At 41.1% G+C, this 24,928-nt stretch overlaps 1 protein-coding gene across 1 annotated transcript; it reads right to left on the bottom strand.

Annotated features, from left to right (window-relative positions):
* Positions 1–18,471: 18,471 nt before the first annotated feature.
* On the bottom strand, positions 18,472–22,875 carry DEFB109B (defensin beta 109B). Its single transcript, XM_043454671.1, has 2 exons — positions 22,785–22,875; positions 18,472–18,677 (listed from the first exon to the last, which is right to left on the bottom strand). The coding sequence occupies exons 1-2, from the start codon at positions 22,873–22,875 to the stop codon at positions 18,472–18,474; spliced, it is 297 nt and encodes a 98-aa protein (XP_043310606.1).
* Between the last annotated feature and the right edge of the window lie 2,053 nt (positions 22,876–24,928).

The raw sequence follows: 24,928 nt of genomic DNA, 5'->3' as shown, positions 1-24,928 counted from the left end.
CAGTTGAGCTATTTCAAATTCTAAAAGATGATGCTGTGGAAGTGCTGCCCTCAATATGCCAGCAAATCTGGAAAACTCAGCAGGGGCCACAGGACTGGAAAAGGTTACTTTTCATTCCAATCCCAAAAGAAAGTTAATGCCAAAGAATGCTCAAACTACTGCACAATTGCACTCATCTCACACGCTAGTAAAGTGATGCTTAAAATTCTCCAAGCCAGGCTTCAGCAATACGTGAACCGTGAACTTCCAGACATTCAAGCTGGTTTTAGAAAAGGCAGAGGAACCAGAGATCAAATTGCCAACATCTGGTGGATCATTGAAAAAGCAAGAGAGTTCCAGAAAAAACATCTACTTCTGCTTTATTGACTATGCCAAAGCCTTCGACTGTGTGGATCACAACAAACTCTGGAAAATTCTGAGAGATGGGAATACCAGACCACCTGATCTGCCTCTTGAGAAACCTGTATGCAGGTCAGGAAGCAACAGTTAGAACTGGACATGGAACAACAGACTGGTTCCAAATAGGAAAAGGAGTACGTCAAGGCTGTATATTGTCACCCTGCTTATTTAACTTATATGCAGAGTACATCATGAGAAACGCTGGGCTGGAAGAAGCACAAACTGGAATCAAGATTGCCAGGAGAAATATCAATAATCTCATATGCAGATGACACCACCCTTATGGCAGAAAGTGAAGAACTAAAGAGCCTCTTGATGAAAGTGAAAGAGGAGAGTGAAAAAGTTGGCTTAAGGCTCAATATTCAGAGAACTAAGATCATGGCATCCGGTCCCATCACTTCATGGGAAATAGATGGGGAAACAATGTAAACAGTATCAGACTTTATTTTCTTGGGCTCCCAAATCACCGCAGATGGTGATTGCAGCCATGAAATTAAAAGACGCTTGCTCCTTGGAAGGAAAGTTATGACCAACCTAGACATTAAAAAGCAGAGACGTTACTTTGCCAACAAAGGTCCATCTAGTCAAGGCTATGGTTTTTCCAGTAGTCATGTATGTCTGTGAGAGTTGGACTATAAAGAAAGCTGAGTGCAGAAGAATTCATGCTTTTGAACTGTGGTGCTGGAGAAGACTCTTGAGAGTCCCTTGGACTGCAAGGAGATCCAACCAGTCCATCCTAAAGGAGATCAGTCCTGGGTGTTCATTGGAAAGACTGATGTTGAAGTTGAAACTCCAATACTTTGGCTACCTGATGCGGAGAGCTGACTCATTTGGAAAGACCCTGATGCTGGGAAAGATTGAAGGCAGGAGGAGAAGGGACGACAGAGGATGAGATGGTTGGAAGGCATCACTGACACAATGGACATGGGTTTGGGTGGACTCTGGGAGTTGGTGATGGACAGGCAGGCCTGGTGTACTGCGGTTCATGGGGTCGCAAAGAGTCGGACAGGACTGAGCAACTAAACTGATCTGAATCCCTAATATGATGGTGTTTGGAGGTGGGGCCTTTGGGAAGTAATTCCTTCATGAGAGTGGAACCCTTTAACAATCAGCCAGAGAGCCAGTTCTCTCCTTCTCCACTAGGTGGGGATACAAGAAGATGGCCCTCTACAAACCAGCAAGTTGGCTCTCATCGGACCCAGAATCTGCCAGCACCTTGATCTTGGACTTCCCAGCTTCTAGAACTGTGAGAAATAAGTGTATGTTGTGTTGTTTTAAGCCACCCAGTCCTTTTTTCCCCCCTTGTTCTTTCTTTGTCAGAGAGGGTCTTGAAGCCAAGTGCTGAAGGTGCACGCCCAGGAACGGCCGCGAGGTGGCGCGCACTGCACAGGCTGCCCTGGATGGGGAACTCAGGCCCGCCCAGGTAGGCGCCCGGGGATCAGTGGTGCACGGGGTCTCCAGAACCAGCCCCCACCGGGCCGCCGGGCCCTGGAACCCCTGCCTCGGGCCTCAAAGGGAGTTCACGCGGCCCAGGGAGCTTAGCCCATCTGTCTGAGGGGCAGCGCGGCCGCCACAGCTGGGGACCGGTCCAACGCAGCCAGCCCGGTCCGAGGTCAGCCCAGGTCGGTTCAGGGCAGCGCCAAGCTCCTCGCGCTCTGTGGGCACCTGGCTGCCCCCGGGTGGCTGACGGCCAAGTCGTGTCCGCAGAGCCGGCCCGGCTCTCCAGGTAGGCCCTTCGCCGTCCCCTAACCCCAGTGGGCAGGGCTCCAGCCAGGCCCCCACAGCCTCCATCCCAGCACCTGTCCTTGAGCAGGTTTGCCTTGCAGCATTGAGGACAAGGGGACCTGACCTCTAGCAGCGTCACTGATCTCCGGGGAGCTGGCTTAAAGTGTTTCTGGAGGTGTGCGGGCTGATGACCCGGAAGCTGAAGGCTGATGACCTGGAAGCTAAGGGCGGCGTCAGGCGGACAGGCCGGGGTCAGCATCCACGCCTGCGGTGTCTGGGTGTGCAGGTTCGCCCAGCTCGTGCCGGCGGCGCGTGGGGAGCCGCCCTGCGCCGGGCGCGCAGCTCTGGGGAAGGCCCCGCGGAAGACCCTGCAGGCCTTTGACCGACGCCACGCTGGGCAGAGCCTCCACTGCAGACAGTCCGGATGCGTGTTTTGTTTGAGCCTGGTGCACGTGTCATTATACAAATAGAGCAGCGTTCCTGATGCCAATATATTGGGGCACAATATGTGAAATATTTCGCTTCCCTGGTGGCTCAGCAATAAAGAATCCGCCTGCAAAGCAGAAGACATAAATCCTTTGAGTGGAAAAGATCCCCTGGAGGAAGGCATGATAACCCACTCCGGTATTTTTACCTGGATAATTTCATGGACAGAGGAGCCTGGCAGGCTACAGTTCATAGGGTCGCAAAGAGTCAGACACCACTGAAGTGACAGCAGCAGCAGCGTGTGAAATATTACATATATATAGTTATATACCTCATATGAACATTATTATGCACGTATTACCTTATATTACATAAATTACCATATATTACATAAATTACCTTATTTATAAATATTCAATATCATAATACATTATGTAATAATATGACTATATATACACATATAACATTTATTATGTCTATAACATATATTACCATATATAAATATTCAATATTGTTGTTTAGTCTCTAAATCATGTCCAACTCTTTTGTGACCCCCATGGACTGCAGCCGGTCAGGCTCCTCTGTCCATGGGATCTCCCAGGCAAGAATACTGGAGTATTCTTCTGAAGATCCTTCTCCAAGGGATCTTCCCCACCCAGGGATCAAACCCGTGTCTCCTGCATTGTCAGGCAGATCCTTTACCATTGAGCCATCAGGGAAGCCAAATATTCAGTACAGTAATACACCATATGTGGCTAAAGGAAATTCACTTTCTTCCACATGGGTCTCAGTGGTTGAAATGTTTGCATATATATATCCTAGGAGTGTGTGGACTTGAAGTCAGAAGGGTTTGGAGACCTCCTGGACTTGGCAAGAGGCTAAAAGGAGAGAAGCCAGATGAAGACCAGATTTCTGCCTTTGATATTGGGGACGGTCATGGTGATGTTCGGTGATACCAAGTATGCCCAGATGAAGGTATTCAGTCCACGGTGCACACCGTAAGCTAACAGCACTAGAGTAAGTTCTGGGCCTCTGAAAATAGACATTGGGTAGTCATTGTATTATAGAAAAAGTAGGCAAAACTATCCAAGTGAATGGGATTGTTCGGGAAAATGTCACATAGGCAGCAGTAAATAAGGTGATATGCATTCTAAATATATATAAAACTGAGACCACCTTTTAAAAATAACTTGACATTTTTAGAGATTTGATAGACTGAGCAGGTTAAACATTGAGTGTCCATCTTTGAATGTTTGTAATTCAAGCTTTCTATAAAAAATAACATTCCACTGTTTCTGCTTTCCTAAATATACCTGGTCACAGTCCCACATGACAGAGTGGGTCATGTTTATTCTGTTCATGCATTCCTGTGGCTCTTTCCTTTTCCTCAGGTTATCGTTTATTTTTATTAAATGTCAAAGATTTTAGTCTTCTTCTTGTTTCTGGAACACACCAATCTTATCCTGTCTTAGAGATTTTGAGCTAGTTCTGATTTAGACACTTTTCCTCCAGATATCTGCAGGGTTAATTCTCTTTCTTCCTTTAAGCCTTTCCTCAAAAAACACCTTTCCAATCAGCCTTTCCCTGCTTATCTTTTTAAAATTGCATCTCTGCCCACGATTTGCAAATAACCCTTAGCCAGCTGTAACTCCCCCCTGCCAGAATCACTTGTCCCCTTTTAACAATGGGCAGATTTACTTTTATTATTTTTATTCATTATTTCCTGCCTCACTGTCCTACAGCATGAGCTCCAAGAAGGTGGGGACTCGGTCTGTTTTATTTACTGATGTGTTCCAAGGATCCTCAACTTCCCCCGACATATATTAGGCACTTGATAGATCATTACAATGAAGGAATAAATATAATAAAACACATTAGAATGTGCCACACATCACCTGGAACCAAACTAGCTTGTAGTAAATATTTGTCAAAAGCCCTGAAACAAAGCACATGTGAGAAATCGTTAATGAGATTGTATACTGGTGTGATGGTTGGAGTCTGACAGAGTATCTGAAAGTATTAAGGAATTACTGTGAAATATTTTAGTGCCATAACTGGATTGATTGTTTTGGTGTTTAAGAAAAGAGTGCTTACCTTTTTGAAAAAATATACTGAAATACTTAATGGAAGGACATAATCTTTAAGATTTGCTTCACAGTGATTGTGTGGGGGAAAGAAAGCAGGTAAAGCTTTAGCAGAGACAAATGTGCCCACAGATTGCTAATGGTTGTCACTTGATGATGGATACATGGCATTTCATTGTACTGTTCTCTCTACTTTTGTGGATCGTTGATACTTTTCAAAATTAAAAAAATAATAAAAGGCTGTAGATATTAAAATAAATCACCCACTTTCTGATAGAATGAATGAATACAAGTGATGTTCTTGATAGTATAAAATTTAGTCCATCATTGACTATTCAGAAAATTCATACCTCAGAGTATGAACCCTATTTTAACTCTGTGCATGAATATAGGTTCAGTTCAGTTCAGTCGCTCAGTCATGTCTGACTCTTTGCAACCCCATGGACTGTAGCACACCAGGCCTCCCTGTCCATCACCAACTTCTGGAGCCTGATCAAACTCATGTCCATTGAGTCAGTGATGCCATCCAACCATCTCATCCTCTGTCATCACTTTCTCCTCCTGCCTTCAGTCTTTCCCATTATCAGGGTCTTTTCCAATGAGTCAGTTCTTCGCGTCAGGTGGCCAGAGTATTGGAGTTTCAGCTTCAGCATCAGTCCTTCCGATGAATATTCAGGACTGATTTCCTTTAGGATTGACTGGTTTGATCTCTTGGTACAAAGCAGGAAAATTATGTGAAGCAGCAGAGGAAAATCCTAGGTTGATGTGAGACATTGGATTTTTATTTCAACTAATAGCATGCTTAGAAGGAATCCTGTATTTTCAAGTATTTAATTTTTGCATTTAAAAATGACTCAACTGGGATCAAGATAATAAGCATTTTATTTACACTTGGGAATGATGTATCTTCCTGCTTATTCAATTCCATCGTGGAGGTATGGCAGATTGATAACCAGGCTGTTGGTATAAAGATGCGGGACACTGTCTAAGGCAGCTTTGCAGGATCCCATTTAAGCTCATTTACAGAATCTATGTGCTACGACCTGTCCAGCTTCACTTTTGTCTAAAAATGCAATCCTTACCAAAACTTAATGAGTACATTTGCCAAATTACAGCAGCTTTTCATGTGTATCTATGCAAAAACCTGAGACCAGGATCTCAGTATAGATCTTTCCATTTATGAAAGTGAAGTTGCTCAGTCGTGTCCAACTCTTAGCGACCCCATGGACTGTAGCCTACCAGGCTCCTCCTTCCATGGGATTTTCCAGGCAAGAGTACTGGAGTGGGTTGCCATTTCCTTCTCCAGGAGATCTTCCCAACCCAGGGATTGAACCCGGGTCTCCCGCATTGTAGGCAGATGCTTTACCATCTGAGCCACCAGGGAAGCCTCTTTCCATTTATACTAAAGCTAAAACAGTGGTCTATAACTCATCCATCAAAGTGATTGACTTCTGTCTATATTACATTCCATCCTTGGAACACATCATCATCTGGGAGCTTTCAGTCTAGGTTAACATTAAAGAAACTTTTTTTTAACATTAAACATTTTTTAAATTTGTTTATTATATTAACATATAATAAAAAGTTACCTTGAGATATGACCTGAAGGAATTGTCATTCTTAGAAAAACCATGTATATTATCTTGATTGAAGGGTGGAAGAAACTGATGATGTAAAGGGAATCTATAGTTTTGCTGAGAAGAATCCGAAACTAACATACTTACATACTGAGGTGGAAAATCTACAGATCTGGGTTTTAGACTTGGTTCTTGTCTGGAGTTTATAAGATATTTGGCTTGTGTGTTATTTGGTATTGTCTTTATGAAGAGCTCAAGCAGGAATTTGTGTCTTATATTACTATCAGTAGTATCTGTGCTTCTCCTAAGCAAGCAATTAGCAATCAATTGATTCTTATTTAAAAAAAAATACAAGTGGCAGTATTTCACTTTGCTATTTGGCTTCTAGAAAGCATCAGGCCAAGGTTGTGGGGCACTTCAAACAAGATATTTATCTTTATGGTATTTAAGTCTTTACCCTCATTTCTCAACCTTTTATGATTCTTCTCTTGCTGTATAATCTGCATTGTTTCTATTTTTGTTTTATGTTTTATCATACACCTTACCTCTTTGTTATCTATTTGTTAACCTTATCATCCACCATAAATCCACAGGCAAGATCCTTAACATCTTAGAATCTTTTTCCTCCACTTGTCAAAATGACATTTAGAACAGTTTATGTTTGCAAGAGATTTATCTTTTACAATAATATTGCCATCATTAAGCTTGTGCTAAGTCGCTTCAGTCATGTCTAACCTATGGACTGTAACCCACCAGGCTCCTCTGTCCACGGGTTTTTCCAGGCAAGAATACTGGAGTGGGTTGATATGCCCTTCTCTAACCATTTACCTTAGTATTGTTTAAAATAAAAACATAATATAGTAAGAATTATAATTATACTGCATATAATACTTCTTTTATAGGCAATATAGTAAAAAATTATACTGTGTTGAGTGAAAGTTTTATCAAGTATTATTTAGAATCTGTCCCCAAACTCTAAAAAGGCAACGACACTTTCATTCAAAAACTCATGGAACAGAAATGAACATTATTCATGGTTGAACATTATTCATTTATTAAAAAAATAATTTTATTACAAATCATAAGGCTACCTGAGGAATCTATATTAAATATCTTATACCATTAAAAAAGCACACATCTTAGAATAAACCCCAAGTGTATTAATGGAAAGCTGTAACTCTAACATAAATGTACAATTAATTATCCCCTAAGTCTTATTTAGAATTAACATCCTACCTTCCTCATTATATCCTGCTAAAAAAGTTACAGGCTTCCCTCATGGCTCAGACTATAAAGAATCCACCTGCAATGCAGGAGACCTGGATTCAATCCCTGGGTCAGGAAGATCCCCTGGATAAGGGAATGGCTACTCCCTCTAGTATTTTTGCCTGGAGACTTCTATAGACAGAGGAACCTAGAGGACCATAGTCCATGGGGTCGCAGAGTTGGACATGACTGAGTGACTAACTTTCAAAAGAAGAGCAAATTATTTCCATCAATAACTTCTATAAGAATAGAAACTCATCAATTTGTAATAAGTGAGCATGTACCACTTTACACTTTCTGACTACAGAAAACCTATCCTCCCATTCTTTGGTAATATAAGAACCCACTGAAAGGAAATATGTGATTCTTTTGGAACACATTAGACTATTACATGTACGGTTTTGCATGAGTCTTAATTTTCCTAAGTGTAAGTTATCAGCCAGAGGAAGGTGCTATGGGAAAAGACACACTAATTTGTTCAAACTGAATGGCTTTATCAGACAATCAACAGATCAGATCAGCAAAGCAGAGTCAACAGCTGCAGTGGGGATGAAATTATTTAAAACAAGCAGAGGGAGAATGTTTATGCCCAGAGTCGGAGCCTGAATATCACTCTCTAAGCAGTGCTCTGATAGTTGTCATGTATTTTGGCAGAGGAGAAATTCAAATTGGGTGAAATGCAAGAAGGACAAAGCGTTTGAGGCTCCAGATGATTCTAGGACTGTCACATTTAGCAAAAACTCCACAGACCTTTATTTGCAATTCATGACAGTAATCCCATCACTAGAGATGGAAGCCAGCAACCCTATTATCACAGAGAAAGACAGGCTGTGCATGATAAATTAGACCTGAAATACAGGGGGAGAATTGTTAAGAAGTGGGTTTCAGTGTGGCTGGCAGGAAACAGTTCTGTTGAGCAGAGGTAATCGCTGGAATGTCCCACATATGTGAATTAAAAATAAGGTTGCCAGATTGAGCAAGTAAAATTACAGGACATGGTTAAATTTTAATTGCAGACATAATGGGCAATTTGTTGTATATCTGTACCAAATACTGCATATTCTCTTACTAAAAAATAGTCATTGATTATATGAAGTTTATATTTAACTGTGAGTCCTGTATTTTATCTGGCAACCCTCACTAGAAATGAATATTTGCTGAAAAGCTTAGATAAACTGGGATCTCCCTGTCTTTATAGTTCACCTCAGGATATTATAAGCCTCTCAGTTAATATTTGTCTTGGTTTTCTGTTGCTGCTTTCACAAATGACCACAAACTTAGGGGCTTAACAACAACACACATTTGTTCTCTAAGTGTTGTGTAGTTTAGAAGTCCAACACGGGTCCTGCTGGGCTAAAATCAAGATATTGCCAGAGCTGTGCTCCTCCTAAAGATTTCTGGCAGGAAATCCACTTCCTTTTACCATCTTTTAGAGGCCACCATAGGCCTTCCCAGGTGGCTCAGTGGTATAGAACCTGGCTCCCAATGCAGAAGACACAGGTTTGATCCCTGAATCAGGAAGATCCCCTGGAGAAGGAAATGGCAGCACACTCCAGTATTTCTTGCCTGGAGAATCCCATGGACAGAGGAGCCTGGCAGGCTATGGTCTATGGGGTCACAAAGAGTTGAACATGACTGAGTGGCTAAGCGCTCACGCACGCACACGCGTGCACGCACGGACACACACACACACACCCCACCACATTCCTTGGCTTGATGCTCCTGTCCTCTGTCTCCTAAGCTGACAGAGACACGTTGAGTCCTTCTCACATTGGGTAATTCATCAGGTCTTTTCCCACAATCCCAGTTCCTTTCTCCTGGCCCACCTGCCCCAATCTTTAAAACATATCTGTGTTGGATTAGGCAATAATTTTAAAGCTGCTTTTCCTGAGTGACCTGCCATTATACTCTTTTAATGGGCTAGATTCACTTTCTAATTGGATACAAAGAAAGCAGATTGTGCTTGTCTGAGGGATCAAACATTCCACTCAAGTATGTTTAATTTTTTTACTACTATTTTTTAAAATTTTTTGGTCATGCTGCATAGATCTTAGTTTCCTGACCAGGGATTGAACCTGAGCCCCCTGCATTGGAAGTCCCTCGAGTGTGTTTAGAAGAATTTTGTATTGCAATACAATACAAAACTGTCAGTGGGGAAGAGCTCTACCTGTCAACACCAAATGATTTGATTATTCTCTAAACATCATTTACTTGACCATGCATGATAGAATCCTTGCATTGTGTAATTTCATGAGGATGGTCATATAAAATGTAAGCAGCAATTTTATAGCTATGAACCTTTTATGAAGAAAGAACTAGAACAAAGTGACAGTGAGGACAAAATCCTAATTTTCTGTTGATTTATTACATATCACGAAACCATATTTCTTCAGAGACACACACACATACACACACTCTCTGGGGTCAAATATGAGTTTACACATTTGAACAGAAAGTTACTTGGAGAAATTCCATTCTTATAACTCTATTTTTATGATTTACCAGCTAAGGCTATTCTGTATATATCAAGATGTCCTCCATTAGCATCTGGAAAGATCAACTTCTGATTGATAAAATCATTTTTTATCATTTTCTTTTGTGGAGAATAGGGGGAAAGAAGTCCCTTTTTATTCCCAGAGTCTTAAATGTAATTTGTGTAAATATCAGGGAGTTAAGTTTTTCAGCTAGATTCTCTTTAGATGGGTGAGTTTAGGTTATTGAGACATTTTTAAAACAATTCATTCCTTTCTTACACTTTCATTTTATGACTCAGGTTCAGTGATAAGTTTTTGTGGTGTATAATCTCCTGTAAATTCCAACTTTTAGTGATTGTAATTACTGTAATTATTGAACACATTTTAGGAGCCACATTATGCTCTAAGCTCTGTACATATGCTTTATACAAAACTCATCATAATAGGTATTATTTGCATTTTATTGAAGAGGAAACTGAGGCTTTTATAACACTTGATTTTATAACTACTTGATTCCAAAGTTTTAGTCAAGACTTGAAACCAGCTCTATCTAAAGACTAAACACCTTGTTCTTAATAGCTATGTAATCATGCCTCCAAAATATATGATTGTGCTTTATTTATACAGTCATAATTTGCTGGTGTGTTCTTATGCATTTTTATTACAATGGCCATGGTTGCTTTTATTCTCTCCTGCTGGGTTGCCAGGTAAAGATTTGAGAAATGTTCTTGTTTGACTTTGACATCCTTTCCTCATATACCAAGTTCACACCTGGTGAACACTAGCATGTAAGTCCTTGGAAGTCAGGGTCTGTGGTTTGTTCAAGTATCTTGTATCCTGACTGCACCTACCATGGATTGCCAATAAAGATACATTCATTGATGAGTTAGAGATTAAAGGACTGTATGTTAACTGTGTGTGTGATGAGTGCATGGCAATGCTGGGCTCCTCTTTCTCTATAGAATGAGGCATAAGTCAAAGCTCTGAGTGGGCAGAGCAGAGACCCATGAGGGATGTCCATGTGCAGTCTATGGAACCTGTGAATGTGTTAGGTTTTGTGGGAAGAGAAATTATGGTTGCCAATGAAATTAAGGTTACTCATCAGATGACCTTAAAATAAAGAGATTATCCTGGATTATCCTGATGGGTCCAGTGTCAGGACAAGGGTCCTTAAGTGGAAAATGGGATGGAGTCAGAAGAGAGCCAGAGGGAGATGCAACCATGGAGGAGGCTCAGATAATGCCATTTGGGAAGGCATGAGGGTGGTATCTAGGAGCCTCCAGAAGGAATGTGGCCTTGGCAACACCTTGACTTTAGCCCAGTGAGACTCACATTGGATTTCAAACCAACAGAAGTCTAAGATAATACACTTTGCTGTTTTAAGCTATGGTATCAGTGGCAACTTGGTATAGAACCACTACAAAATTAGCATAGCTCTGAAGTGACATTACTCAAAAGCCTCAAATTCTAGACATAGTTATGTTTTATGACTTCTAAATTTGGTAACTGAGCTGCAAATGCCGGTTGTACACTCTAAATGGAGCCCCGGGGGGGAGGTATACTTGAATACAGATTTACTGTAACCCTAAGTAAATCACTCAAAATAGGTGCCTTTTTTGTTGATGAGTATGGGGTTGCATCTTTATTTAGGAAGAAGGTTGCATTCTGAGCTTTGCATGCCATAAAAGTTTGTAATTAAATTTGGAACCAGTCTGTTGTTCCATGCCCAGTTCTAACTATTGCTTCTTGACCTGCATACAGGTTTCTCAAGAGGCAGGTCAGGTGGTCTGGTATTCCCGTCTCTTGAAGAATTTTCCACAGTTTGTTGTGATCCACACAGTCAAAGGCTTTAGTCTAGTCAATGAAGCAGAAGTAGATGTTTTTCTGGAATTCTTTTGCTTTTTCGATGATCCAACAGATGTTGGCAATTTGATCTCTGGTTTCTCTGCCTTTTCTAAATCTAGCTTGAACATCTGAAAGTTCTCGGTTTACAAACTATTGAAGCCTAACTTGGAGAATTTTGAGCATTACTTTGCTAGCATGCGAGATGAGTGAAATTGTACAGTAGTTTGAACATTCTTTGGCATTGCCTTTCTTTGGGATTGGAATGAAGACTGCTTTTCTGGTCCTGTGGCCACTGCTGAGTTTTCCAGATTTGTTGGCATATTGAGTGCAGCACTTTCACAGCATCATCTTTTAGGATTTGAAATAGGTCAGCTGGAATTCAATCACCTCCACTAGCTTTGTTCCTAGTGACGCTTCCTAAGGCCCACTTGACTTTGCACTCTAAGATGTCTGGCTCTAGGTGAGTGATCACACCATCATGGTTATCTGGGTCATTGAGATCTTTTTTCTGTATAGTTCTTCTAGGCTGTTTAAAACTCTTACTTGATCCTACTTTGAGGGTAAACTGAAACCCCTGGGTGATAGCAATGCAGGTGATTACTACTTCCAAGTATAAAGTCTAGAGGCCTTGTCCTTGTTGTTCTCATTTTATTTTATTTGATTTTGGTGGCACTGGGTCTATGTTGCTGTGCCTGTGCTTTCTATAATATGAGGAGTGGGGACTACTCTTAATTGCTCTGCCGGATTTCTCATTGCAATGGATTCTTCTTTGTGGATCATGGGCTCTAGGGTACCAGGCTCAGTACTTGGGCACACAGGCTTAGTTTCCCTGTGGAATGTGGAATCAGCCTGGACTACAATTGAACCCATGTCCCCTACACTGGTAGGCAGGTTGTTATCCATTGGAACACCATTAGAAGAAGTTACCTCATTCTTGAAGTATTCCTACAGATTTAGCATTGCATCCTGCAGCTTTTACTTTGACATAATCACAGATTTCCCATGCACATTTTCTGAAACAAACTACTACTCCCTTCTATGGGCCTTCATGCTGTTCCTTATACACAATGTAGTTTCATCTCCATCAGTTATGACCAGATTTCTTAGGGAAACAGAGAAAAAAGGTGGCAGTCTGAAAGAAAGGAGGTGAATTCTGAGGAAAATGTGACAAAAAGAAGGTATTTCATGACAGAAAGGAGGCAATTTAAGAGGGAAACCTGACAGAAGAAAGCATATCATGACAGAAAGGAGGAGATTTCATAAAGAAACCTGACAGAAAGAAGGCATTTGGTGACAAACAGGAAGTGATTTCTGAAGGAAAACTGACAAAAAGAAGACACTTTCTGATAGAAGGGAGGCGATTTTCTGAGGAAAACGGGGAGGGGGGGATATGGGGAGGGGGAGGTGTTTTATGACAAAAAGGAGGCGATTTCAAAGGAAAACGGTAACAGAAAAAAAGGCACTTTGTGACAGAAAGGAGATGTTTGAGGGAAACCTGATAGCAAGAAGACACTTCCTGAAAGAAAGGAAGAGATTTTCTGAGGAAAGCCTAACAGAAAGAAAGCGCTTACTGAAAGAAAGGAGTTGATTTCTGAGGGAAACCTGATGGAAAGAAGGCATTTTGTGACAGAAAGGAGACGATTTCTGAGGGAAACCTGACAGAAAGAAGACCCTTGCTGATAGAAAGGAGGTGATTTTTCTGATGAAAGCCTGACAGAAAGAAGATGCTTTCTGACAGAAAGGAGGTAATTTCTGAGGGAAATGTGACAGAAAGAAGACACTTTCTGACAGAAAGGAGGTCATTTTCTGAAGAAAGCCTGAAAGAAAGAAGACGCTTTCTGACAGAAAAGAGGTGATTTCTGAGGGAAATGTGACAGAAAGGAGGTGATTTTCTGAGGGAAAACCTGACAGAAAGAAGGAGCTTTCAGATAGAAGGGAGGCAATTTCTGAGGGATACCTGACAGAAAGAAGGCGGTTTTCTGAGGGCAACCTGATGGAAAGAACGTTCTTTTTGACAGAAATGAGGCAATTTCTGGGGTACCTTGACAGAATGAATGTGCTTTCCTACAAAAAGGAGGTGATTTATGAGGAAAGTCGACAGAAAGAAGACACTTTCTGACAGAAAGTAGGTGATTTTCTGAGGGAGATCTGACAGAACGAAGGCCCTTTAACAGAAAGTAGTAGAAAGAATCAGCTACACTCCAATTCAAAATAAAAAATTTTTAAAAATATTTGTTTCCAGCTGCAATTGCCACTACCTACATGACCTTAGTGAAATATTTTTCTTTTGGTTGATGTAAATTCTCTTATCTGTAAAATTAAAGAATTAAGCATTAAATTACCTTCTAATTTTAAGTCTAATTTTAACATCATATAATTTTACAGTGGCTATCACTGCAAGTGTGTCATCTTCTGACAGAACTGAGGCCAAGATGAGAATTATGTGAACTCCCTTAAGAGGGGACAACTGTATGTCAGAGATCCTAAGATATTCATAGATCAGGCAAAGATCAAACAAGGGGATATCTTCGATTGTATTTGAAGACTCTTCCCATCACTTCATGGCAAATAGATGGGTAAACAGTGGAAACAGTGACAGGCTTTATTTTGGGGGGCTCCAAAATCAAAGCATATGATGACTGAAGCCATGAAATTAAAAGACACTTGCTCCTTGAAAGAAAAGCTATGACCAACCTAGACAACATATTAAAAAGCAGAGACATTACTTTGCCAACAAAGTTTGTCTAGTCAAAGCTGTGGTTTTTCCAGTAGTCATGTATGGATGTGAGAGTTGGACCATAAAGAAGGCTGAACACTGAAGAACTGATTCTTTTGAGCTGTGGTGTTGGAAAAGACTCTTGAGAGTCCCTTGCACTGCAAGGAGATCCAACCAGTCCATCCTAAAGGAAATCAGTCCTGAATATTCATTGGAAGGACTGATGCTGAAGCTGAAACTCCAATACTTTGGCCACCTGATGCGAACAACTGACTCATTGGGAAAGACCCTGATGCTGGGAAAGATTGAGGGCAGGAGGAGAAGGGGACGACAGAGGATGAGATGGTTGGATGGCATCACCAGCTCGATGAACGTGAGTTTGATCAAACTCCAGGAGTTGGTGATGGACAGGGAGGCCTGGTGTGCTGCAGTCCATGGGGTCACAAAGAGTCGGACACGACTGAGTGGCTGAACTGAACTGAGCTGAATAGATGATTCAAGGAAGAGGGAGAGTTACCCAAATGAACACAGATGTCACTTTGAAGGATTGGAACATCCTGTCATGAACAGTGGAGAAAACAGTCTTATCAGTTTTACAAGGATCTGAACAAACTGGCCTGAAAATGACCACGTTCCCTTTCTCCTTTATCTACACTTTAATATTCCAGCTTCTCAATCATGAGCACCAAGGATGTATCTCAGACTGGTAAAATGCTTCCTTCCTATTTTGCATTATACTTAAAATTTTGCCACTGAAGCTCATCCCAAATTTCCATGCTTTTTCCAAATTCCCTTGCTTCCTGTTGGTTTTTAATAGTTTGATAGAATTCTTTTTTTGTGTGGTTGTTGTTGAGTTGTCTTACACACCTAACTTGCACCCTTCACAAATATTCCTTTGCCAATAGACTCCAGGTCACTTTGATTCACTAACCAAGTCTGACCCAATAGCTGCCATTCCAACTGTCTCTTTTGGAGATGGGGGCCCTTGTGAAAGCTACTTGATTTGTATCCTTGTGTCAAATGTCAAGACTTCTCCCCCTCCCCCCTATATTTGAGCCCCTTTTTGTAACCATGGAGCTCTTGGAACTTGTTTTCTGTTGGTGGAAATCCTTGTCTTTCTTCCCAATTTGGACCCCATCAGTTCTAAGGAGGACGCTTATGTTGGACCTCGGTATCCCTGAGACTGTGCGTTAGGGTCTGAGTCAAGATGGCCATGGTATAACTCAGTGTCCGAGTGGGTCTCCTAAGAAACCCAGCTCTACAGTTGTTCGCCACCTACCTTTTGAGAGCCAAAGAGAGAAGGAGAACAGAAAGCAAAAAACGGAGCCTCATGGTTGAATGCCTGGTAGAGCAGTGAGCAATCAGGAACAGCAGGATACAGCGCCTTTTATTTACTTCTGCAGACCAAGAGTCCTTTTAGTCAGTGAAGTTTAGCAAGTAAGAAAATAAAACAGCTTCTGCTGGAATGTTTCGAAACCCTGGGCTCTCTAAATCTGGTGACAAATTAACCTAACCACTGGAGACCAGATTGCTAATCCTGTACTTTTTCTGTGGGTCTCATGTTTCTCAGAGATCAGTATCTCTGGCCAGCATCTTTTGAAGGGTCATTGAGTGTAAAGTCCTTGTTACCAAAGTCCTCTGAGTTGCAAGGGGACTCTTTTTCCACATGAGGGAGAAAATAATTGCCTAAGGTCCATTTCTGGAAAAAAGAAGCTGTATTTAAGTTATTTCTTTAAAAGAGAGGCCAATATCACAAATGTACTATGTTCTTAGTAGAATCTGAAAGGTAAATACACTTAGTTCACATTGAAAACTAAAATTTTCTCATCCGTTATAACCCTTTGTATAATTGTCCCATATGACAAGGTTGGTGAGAAAAGGAGAGGAGTCAAAGAGCACAGTATTTCCTCAGTCACCATGTATTGTCTAAAGACTCTATGCCAAAAGCTTAAGAGGACCATCCCCCAGCCTTTCCCCCTATTTTTCGTTTATTGAGGAACCTCCACGCTGTTTCCCATAGTGACTGAATCATTTTACATTTCACCAGCAGTGCACAGACGTTCTGTTTTTTCCACATCCTTGCCAACACTTGTTAGCTCTTGTCTTCTTGATGCTAGCCATTGTAATAGGTGTGTGGTAATATTTCATTATGGTTTTTGTTTGCATTTCCTGATAATTAGTGATGTTGAGACCCTTTTCATGTACCTGTTGGTCATTTGTATGTTTTTTGGGGGGAAATTTCTGTTCAGTTCCTCTGTCCATTTTTTAAAAACTGGGTTGTTTGGTTTCTGTTTTTGAATTGTATGAGTTCCCTATGTATTTATATATATTAACCCATATCTGATATATAGTTTGCAAATATTTTCTCTCATTCTGTAGATTGCCTTTCCATTTTTGTAGATTGTTTCTTTTGCAGTGCAGAGCTTTTTAGTTTGATGTATCAAGTCTCACTTGTTAATTTTTGCTTGGTGCTTTTGGTGTCATATTCCAAAAAATCTTGTTGCCAAGGCAAATGTGAAGGAGTTTTGCCCTATTTTCTTTTAGGAGTTTTATGATATAGGGTCTTATGTTTAAGTCTTTAATTCATTTCAGGTTAATTTTTTTATTTGTAGTATAAGACAGGGGTACAATTTCAGTGTTTTCCATGTGATTATCCAGTTTTTTCAACACCATTTGTTTGAAAGATTGTCATTTTCCCATTGAGTATTCTTATCTCCCATGTCAAACATTAGTTGATTTCATAAATACTGCATTATAGGATGAGAGATGGGGAGTCTTCACTTACCAAACCACACTTCCTTAATCATCAAAGTGTTCCATATGACTGAAAACTGACTCCTTCTAAGAATAACTTTGAGGTATGTTGTTGAACTCAAGTCCTAAGGGCATTCAAGAAAGAAAAGTGAGACCGTATGACTCTAGGGAGGAAGATGAAGTTGTAGTCAGAAGTTGTGACACATCAAAAGTCTGTTTAAAAGGGGTATTGACAGCATACCCTGAGAGAGGTTACCATGTTTTCTACAGTAAAATGTTTAGGTTCTAGAAAAGCAAATTATTTGTGTAGAGGAGTAAAATAATTGAGAATCTCTGTATGATCACAATATTTCCTCATTGCAGTAGGACATAAATATCTTTTGGGGGGGGAGTTGTTAATTGAGATTTTATGTGTTAGTATACTTATTTCTGTTGGTCTTCAACTTTTTGTTCCCTCCTTTTTGGTTTCATCCCTTTCGAGTTATCTGCCATGCAGTTACAATCCTTATGTTATCACCCCAAATTATTTTCTCTTGCCTCGTTCCAGTTTTCTCGCATTTTCCTATTTATATCTCCTCCACTCCCAGATAGTTTCTAGATTTCCTCTATATTCAGCTTTTGAATTTCCTTTGAATTCTCTGTGTGTCTATTTAGTTATGTTGCATATATAATGATGTCTTCATTTTTGCAAACTGTTGGTTAAGTTTTTTATCTTTCTAAGATAATTTTTTTGGAAAATTTGTTACATAAATAGACTTTACTTTTTCTTATTATGCTTTGTTTGGAGTATAATTGCTTTACAATGTTGTGTTAGTTTCTGCGATACAATGAAGTGACTCAGCTCTATGTATACACACATCCCCTTCTTCTTGGGCCTCTGCCCCCACCCCCATCCGACCCATCTAGGGTTATCGCAGAGCACCCAGTTGAGCTTCCTGTGCTTTATAATAACTTTCCACTGGCTACTTTACACACTGTTGTGTATGTATGTCAATATCAATCTTTCTTACTTTCAAAGAGGATTTCTCTGGATTGAAGTGAGTTTCAAAGAAGTAGTATTTGGGTTGATTTGAAATCAGTATATAGTTATTTATTTTTATTGACAAGGGATGATGGAAGTTGATAATAAAGCCAGCAGTGTTTAATGTGTATATTCTAAAATTTTTAGACACAAACATGTTTCATGTTTGATGCTTTTCCAAGTTTCATTTTATCTTAGGCTTAATAGGTTCTACATAATCTGAATAGATAGCGGGCGTTGGAACTGGCAAAAGAATCCACCAAGAGCGACAGCATTTCCACCTTCTTTGGCAGTAGCCAATTATATCCTCTGTTAGTCTGCAGGTGTCTCTTTTGCAATTGCCTTGCAGATTGAGACAGTTGTTTCGCGCAGAACTCATACCACTTCTTACTGCAGAAGAAGAGCCATTAAAATCATTAGTCCATGAAGGGAAAAAAACCTGTAAATCTAGGTGTGAGATTAGATGAGATCTAGCATGAGCATTCTACATGGAGGAAAGAAACTGGACAAAATGTCCATCCAATTGCTCCATCACATTCACTATCTCCTTTTTACCCAAGAGCTAAAATACTGACAAACTCCCCTCCTTTCCTTATATCTTTAAGCTTCAAAAATAACTTTGGTAAATGTTGAAGTGAAACAACAAAGGGATGGACAAAATGTATATTCTAAATACACAATATCCTTACTATTTTACTTCTTTATATGGATCTTCAGTATTTGCCGAGTGTCTTCTATTCACTAGGCATTTTTCTTTGTACTAGCAATAGAAGAGTGAAAATGGCAGAAATGTTTCTTATCCTTACAGCAACTTATATTCAGTGAGGAAAAGTTTACCATACAAAATAGAATGACGAGATAATTTCACAAAGTGTTAAGTGGTTAGAATACAATAATAAGCCAGATATAGTCTGGAAGATGGAGCTGATAAGATGGACCAAGAAAGGCTTTCTCAGGATATAGCATTTGAACTGAGATTTGAATGATGAAAATGAAACAGACAAGTAGTTATCCACGTGAAGGTATGGTAGGTGTATAGGGAGCAAGGTCCTTTGCTTAGTTTATTTGAAGAACAGAACGACCTATGTGGATGGAACATATTGGGAAAAAATAAGTTTGATAAGAAATGAGATGACCTTGATTAAATGGGATCAAGATCATTCTGGGGCTGTAGGTCATAGGAAGCTTGCAGACTCATATAGTTAATACTGCAGTTTTCTTCTGTCAACTTCTCTGTGCTTATTCTTCTTTTAAAATGTTTGGCATTTTCACCTCCTCTTTCCTCCAATCCATTTAGATAAGGGATGGGGGAAGTTTCAGGAAAAACAACTCTGTGGATACTCAGATGTGCTGTGTGCTAAGTCACTTTAGTCATGTCCGATTATTTGTGACCCTATGGGAGGGCCAGGCTCCTCTGTCCATGGGATTCTTCAGGCAAGAATACTGGAGTGGTTGCCATTCCCTTCTCCAGGGGATCTTCCTGACCCAGGGATCAAACCTATGTTTCTTACATCTCCTGCACTGGCTGGCAGGCTCTTTACCACTAGCACCACCTGGGAAGCCCAGTGGTACCACATCTGGTACTACATCTGGTACCACTCAGATGTAGTACCAGTTTATTCTAAACTAATAAAAAACCTCTCAATCTCTTCATGTTTCAATCAGCTCAGAAACTAGAATTTATTTTTTCTTTCCAAGTTAGATGTGATCTACCTAACTAAAGGGACAAAGAAATTTTCATCATGGAGTGTATCAGAGAAACTTAAATTTGTGGACATGCTAAATGATCCTTTCAATTATATCTTTAAAAAGCAAAGGGTATTAGAAAGCTGAAAATTGGTCATTATGTCCAGACCATTATTTCCTCCTGGTGACTTATACAGAAGAAAAGTTATTTTACTAAGTAGCTCTCTAGTGGCAGAGCTAAATAAACTGGTCTTCTAGTGGAAAATCCACCTAGAGCTGGAGTTAAGAAACAGACAGTTAACAGCTTCACTTGGACTCACCTGTGTGTTGAGAATTTTCGTAGTGTCAAGATTTTACCACTCAAGAAATAATATGAGGTCCATTTAATAGTGGATGGAGTCTATTAAATAAGACGGTTTTTAGTATCATCACGTTAATTGTTTTATACTTGCCTGTTGAAGCCATTCCTAGCTAAGAATGATAAATCAATATTTTCTGATTAAAATTTGGTGGTGATGTTCCTGTTTACTGTAACAGAATTACATAGACAATATACCCACTTGATCAAGTAAGTTAAATATGTATTTGAAGGGGAGAATGGAAAAGAAAATCAACATTGACATCTGATAAACATTATTTTTTAAATAGGAAGAGTATTGCCTTAACCAAGTTAAAGTTTGTCTGCACACAAAAATCCAGATAATGTTTCATAGTAAAATACTAGCTTCAATCCCATGAAAATCATAAAGAAGAGAAGAATGTCCAATCAATACTATATGAATATAGTTCTGAAATTTTTGAGCCATGCCATAAGTCGTAAGAAGGAAACTCTGTGATGACTTGAGCCTACTGTTTCTTCCCCTCCTTCTGTATCTCCCCAGTTGCCATGGGAACGATGTAAGTAACATTTTGACAGAATCTGTAGGGGTGCCAGAAATCACAGGGTACCATCAATGCATCAGAAACTGAGAAATAACTGAAAGGCACAAACCAAATATGATCAGGTTGAAAGAAAGATTTAAACTCTGGCCCAGATTATAGGTTCAGTGCTCTCAAGTGACTGCTATTGTAGAAATAAACGGACCCTGAAGAATATCTTTGAAATATTTCTATTCTTGAAAATGATAGGTCGATTTCCTAAAATACTTCCTTCTTGAAGGAAAACAGTCTGTGAACTGAAACTTGAGCAGTGGGCCCTCTGTATTGGTCAGTTTGGTAGGTGGAGGGTTTCCTGGAAGTTCAATGCTGTGATCACCAGTCCTAACATGGGGACTGACTCCTGGGTTTTGCACATTGCTGTTTGGTTAAGACTGGAACCCGGGAACTGAGATAAAGAAGGGGAGAGGTTTACAGCGGTAGCTTTGGATGGCTGCAGAAACACATTCTCAATTGAGACCATAAGAACATGGCAAACCCAGTACAAGCAATGAATTTATTATGAACGATCAGGAAGGTAAGACACTGTGAGTACTCGTTAATGGAAAAATAACATATTTGGACCTTCACAGACTAAAGGTATGGGAATCACCCATATGAGCAAATAAATATATTCTTGCCTTGACAAAGAAAGCAAGCTGAGTAATTTATGTGTGCGTGCCTAGTCACAGTCGTGTCTGACTCTTTGTGACCCCATGGCCTATAGCCGGCCAGGCACCTTTGTCCATGGGATTTTCCAGGCAAGAACACTGGAGTGGGTTGTCATCCCCTCCTCCAGGGGATCTTCCCAACCCAGGGGTCAAACCTAAGTCTCCCACATTGCAGATTCTTTACGATCTGAACCATTCAGGAATTTATAGATCACATTTTTAAGAGTCCCTCAGAGATCTGGGCTCTCAAAGAAAGCTAATTAACTAAAATCCAAACTCCCTTGACCTGCCACAAGGGAGGGGCAGTGAGGACACAGAGATAGCGGCATGGGTGGTTTGTCTTACAGTCTTTCGGGCTCCTCTCAAAGGTCTTATATTTATTCTTTGCCCTAAGGATCTAAGGTCACAGGGTCTCTCCATTTCCCAGCCCAATCATTTTCTTCCCGCATCGCACATGCATTAATATTCCAAACTCTATTATCCTCCTAATTGCCTCCAGATTTATGTTGAGGTACCTATTCTGTGCGATACTGTTTAACATAAGAAGCCCTTCCTAAAATGTGGACCAGCACTTGATCTTCTCAGTAACCCCTTACTGGGGACTCTAATTCTCTTTCTGAAACCCTCTCCTGGGTCTGTGCCATTTACACAGTGTGGCCCAGTGGCCAGTTTAAATGAGACAGGTCTGTGTTATGCCTTAGTCCTGATACAGTGATAAGTGCTTCTTTCACTTTCCAAAGATATGTAGTTCCGATTCTTTAAATGTTCATCCTACATCTATAATCATGGCTACACCTCCCCCGTAATGAGAGTTGTGCTCATCATTATGCTGATTTGTCAGTTCCTTCAGGAGGCAAACCTACAGGACAGAGTCCCCAGGATGCATTCTCTGCACTAAATCCTGGCGATAGGTCTCTGTCCATCTTTTTCTGACCTACTGAATAGATATAACAATAGATGCTGATGGAATTCAATCCTTTCCGATCTACCTGCCTACCAATGGGTCACTGTGCCTCACCTAGACATCGCAAGCTACAAAGTAAGGATAAAGCCGAATGTGATGCCATCGAGCATTCGGTTAACAGCGAAGGAATGATCTCTCTACCATCCTCCCCTATTGTCATCCTATGAGGTTTATGAATCTGCAAGACTGATTCCAGGGTCTTGTCTGACCCTCCCAACAGCTTTCTGAACTGTGGATCCAGGTAACCAGCCGCCACCTTACCTGGGGATAAGAGGATCAAGAAGAAGAGCGCAGAGAGCAGCAGGTGGAGCCTCATGGGTGAACAGCAGCTGGAGGGAAGGAGCGTCAGCATGGCTCGAGCTGGTAACCACTGGGCGGGCAGGTCCGTGGCTTTTTATGGTGTCCCCTGGGCCTGCGGTTTTTCCATGGTTAGTAGAGCCTATCCAAAAGAGAGTTAACTCAGTCTTCCACAGGAAATCTCCAGGGAAAAAAGTACATGGTGTGGTGGAAACTCAATGGATGAGAAAGCAGAAGCTGATGCCATGGGTTTCCCAGATTCAGGATATCCAAGCTGTCTGCTGTGTTCCCTTATGGGGAAGACCCTCCCAGCAGGGGATTGATGACTTTAGCAGTCAGCCAATGAAGACGTAGTCAGTTCCTCTTTATGTTACATGGAAAATAGAAATTGAGTTCTGTTTCACATTTATAATGTCTAGAATTGAAAGTTTTTGCACATTTTGCCTTTAAAATTGCTGTTTTAGTTGCTCCACAGTCTTTCTTAATTTTTATTTTTAATTTTTGACTGTGCTGAGTCTTCGTTGCTGTGTGGGCTTTTCCCTAGTTGTGGCAAACAGGGGCTACTCTCTAGTTGCAACGCGCAGGCTTCTCATTGCAGTGGCTTCTCTAATTTTGGAGGTGCACGGGCTCTAGTGTGCTCAGGTCAGCAATTGCGGCAAATGGACTCAGCAGTTTTGGCTCCCAGGCTTTAGAACACAGGCTCAATAATTGTGGTGCACTGGCTTAGTTGCTCTGCAGCATGTGGGATCTTCCTGGATCAGGGATTGACCCCATGTCTCCTGCATTGGCAGGCAGATTCTTTACCACCGAGCCAGCATGGAAGCCTGCTCTACAGTCTTAATGTATTTTTCACCTACTTGATGTACCAATTGTCAGTGAGAAAATGTTGCCTGCATTACCTTTGGTCCATTTATTGTAAAGTAACTAGACCCAGAGAACTCCATGGACAGGGGAGCCTCGCGGGCTACAGTCCATAGTGTTGCAAAGAGTTGGGCATGACTGAAGAGACTTAGCAGGCAACGAGACCTGTTACCTAGATTTCTAGGATGATGCAGCAATAGTATCAGTAACAGCAGCAGGAGAAATAATAGCGGGAGCACTTCTATCAGTCAGGATCCAGCCAATCAGAACAGAGTAGGGCTTTGGTTTACAGAGGGGACTTACATCAGGATTTGTTCAAAGAGAACGCCGAGGGAACCCAGAAGCAACTGCAGGCAGTGGACATCACCCCTCAGTGAGACAACAAAATGGAAGAAGCCAGGAGCCAGGGGCGGACTCCTGTGGTCCTCAGGCCTCAGAGGAGGGGGCATGCTGCCCAGCCATGCTGGTGCCTCTGCAGACATGAGGGGAGGCCTTTCAGAGTCAGTCCTCAGGTCTGTGAAGAGGGGCATCGACTAGCTGTTGCGGACACCTGTTTGAGGACATTGTGAGATGGGTTCTGTAGCCCCATGAGAATGTGGACCCAGGAGGCCACTGTTGCTCCTGGATGCAAGCCATTGTTGCTATAGCAACAGTGACAGGAACAAAAGTGAGGGAGGAAGTCCACCCCCCTTCTCCAAGCTCTAACTCTCCCTGGAGAGTCCGTCCTTGAAGCCAATTGGCAAAGGAGTCTGGGAAATGCGATCTGCACCTTCCTGGTCCCCGAGTTCCTGTGAAGCATGGTGTCAAAGAGGGGGCATCTGGAACAAAGAGACTCTGGGGAAGTGACGCCATAGTGAATGCAATGTTAGAAAGTTCGAGCAGTCAGATTTTTTTTCCAACATGCAGATATTTCAAGTGATTATGTTGTAAACTCATTCTGCATTTCTTAAGTTTTAAGTCACCTAGGGAAACAATGTTCCAGAGTGAAATACAAGGAGGGATATTGAACTGGGGATGAACTAAATCAGATTCATTCTGGCAATGGGATCTGATGATAATTGGGCCAGAAGGTGGTTAGACCCTGAAAAAGAAGCAAAAACAAGAGAGAAGCAATACGTAAGAATGAAAAATGCTATCAGTTATGCTGGAGTATCTAAGAACCACTTTCCTATGCTGCCTGTCCATGAATTAAAGGCTCACCATTCTGAAGGATAAGTTATGGGAGTAGGTGCCTCATACCTATTTAG

This window comes from Cervus canadensis, chromosome 31 (genome assembly GCF_019320065.1).
Source record: "Cervus canadensis isolate Bull #8, Minnesota chromosome 31, ASM1932006v1, whole genome shotgun sequence".
NCBI classification, from domain to species: Eukaryota; Metazoa; Chordata; class Mammalia; order Artiodactyla; family Cervidae; genus Cervus; species Cervus canadensis.
This window is presented reverse-complemented; position numbering and strand designations above follow the sequence as displayed.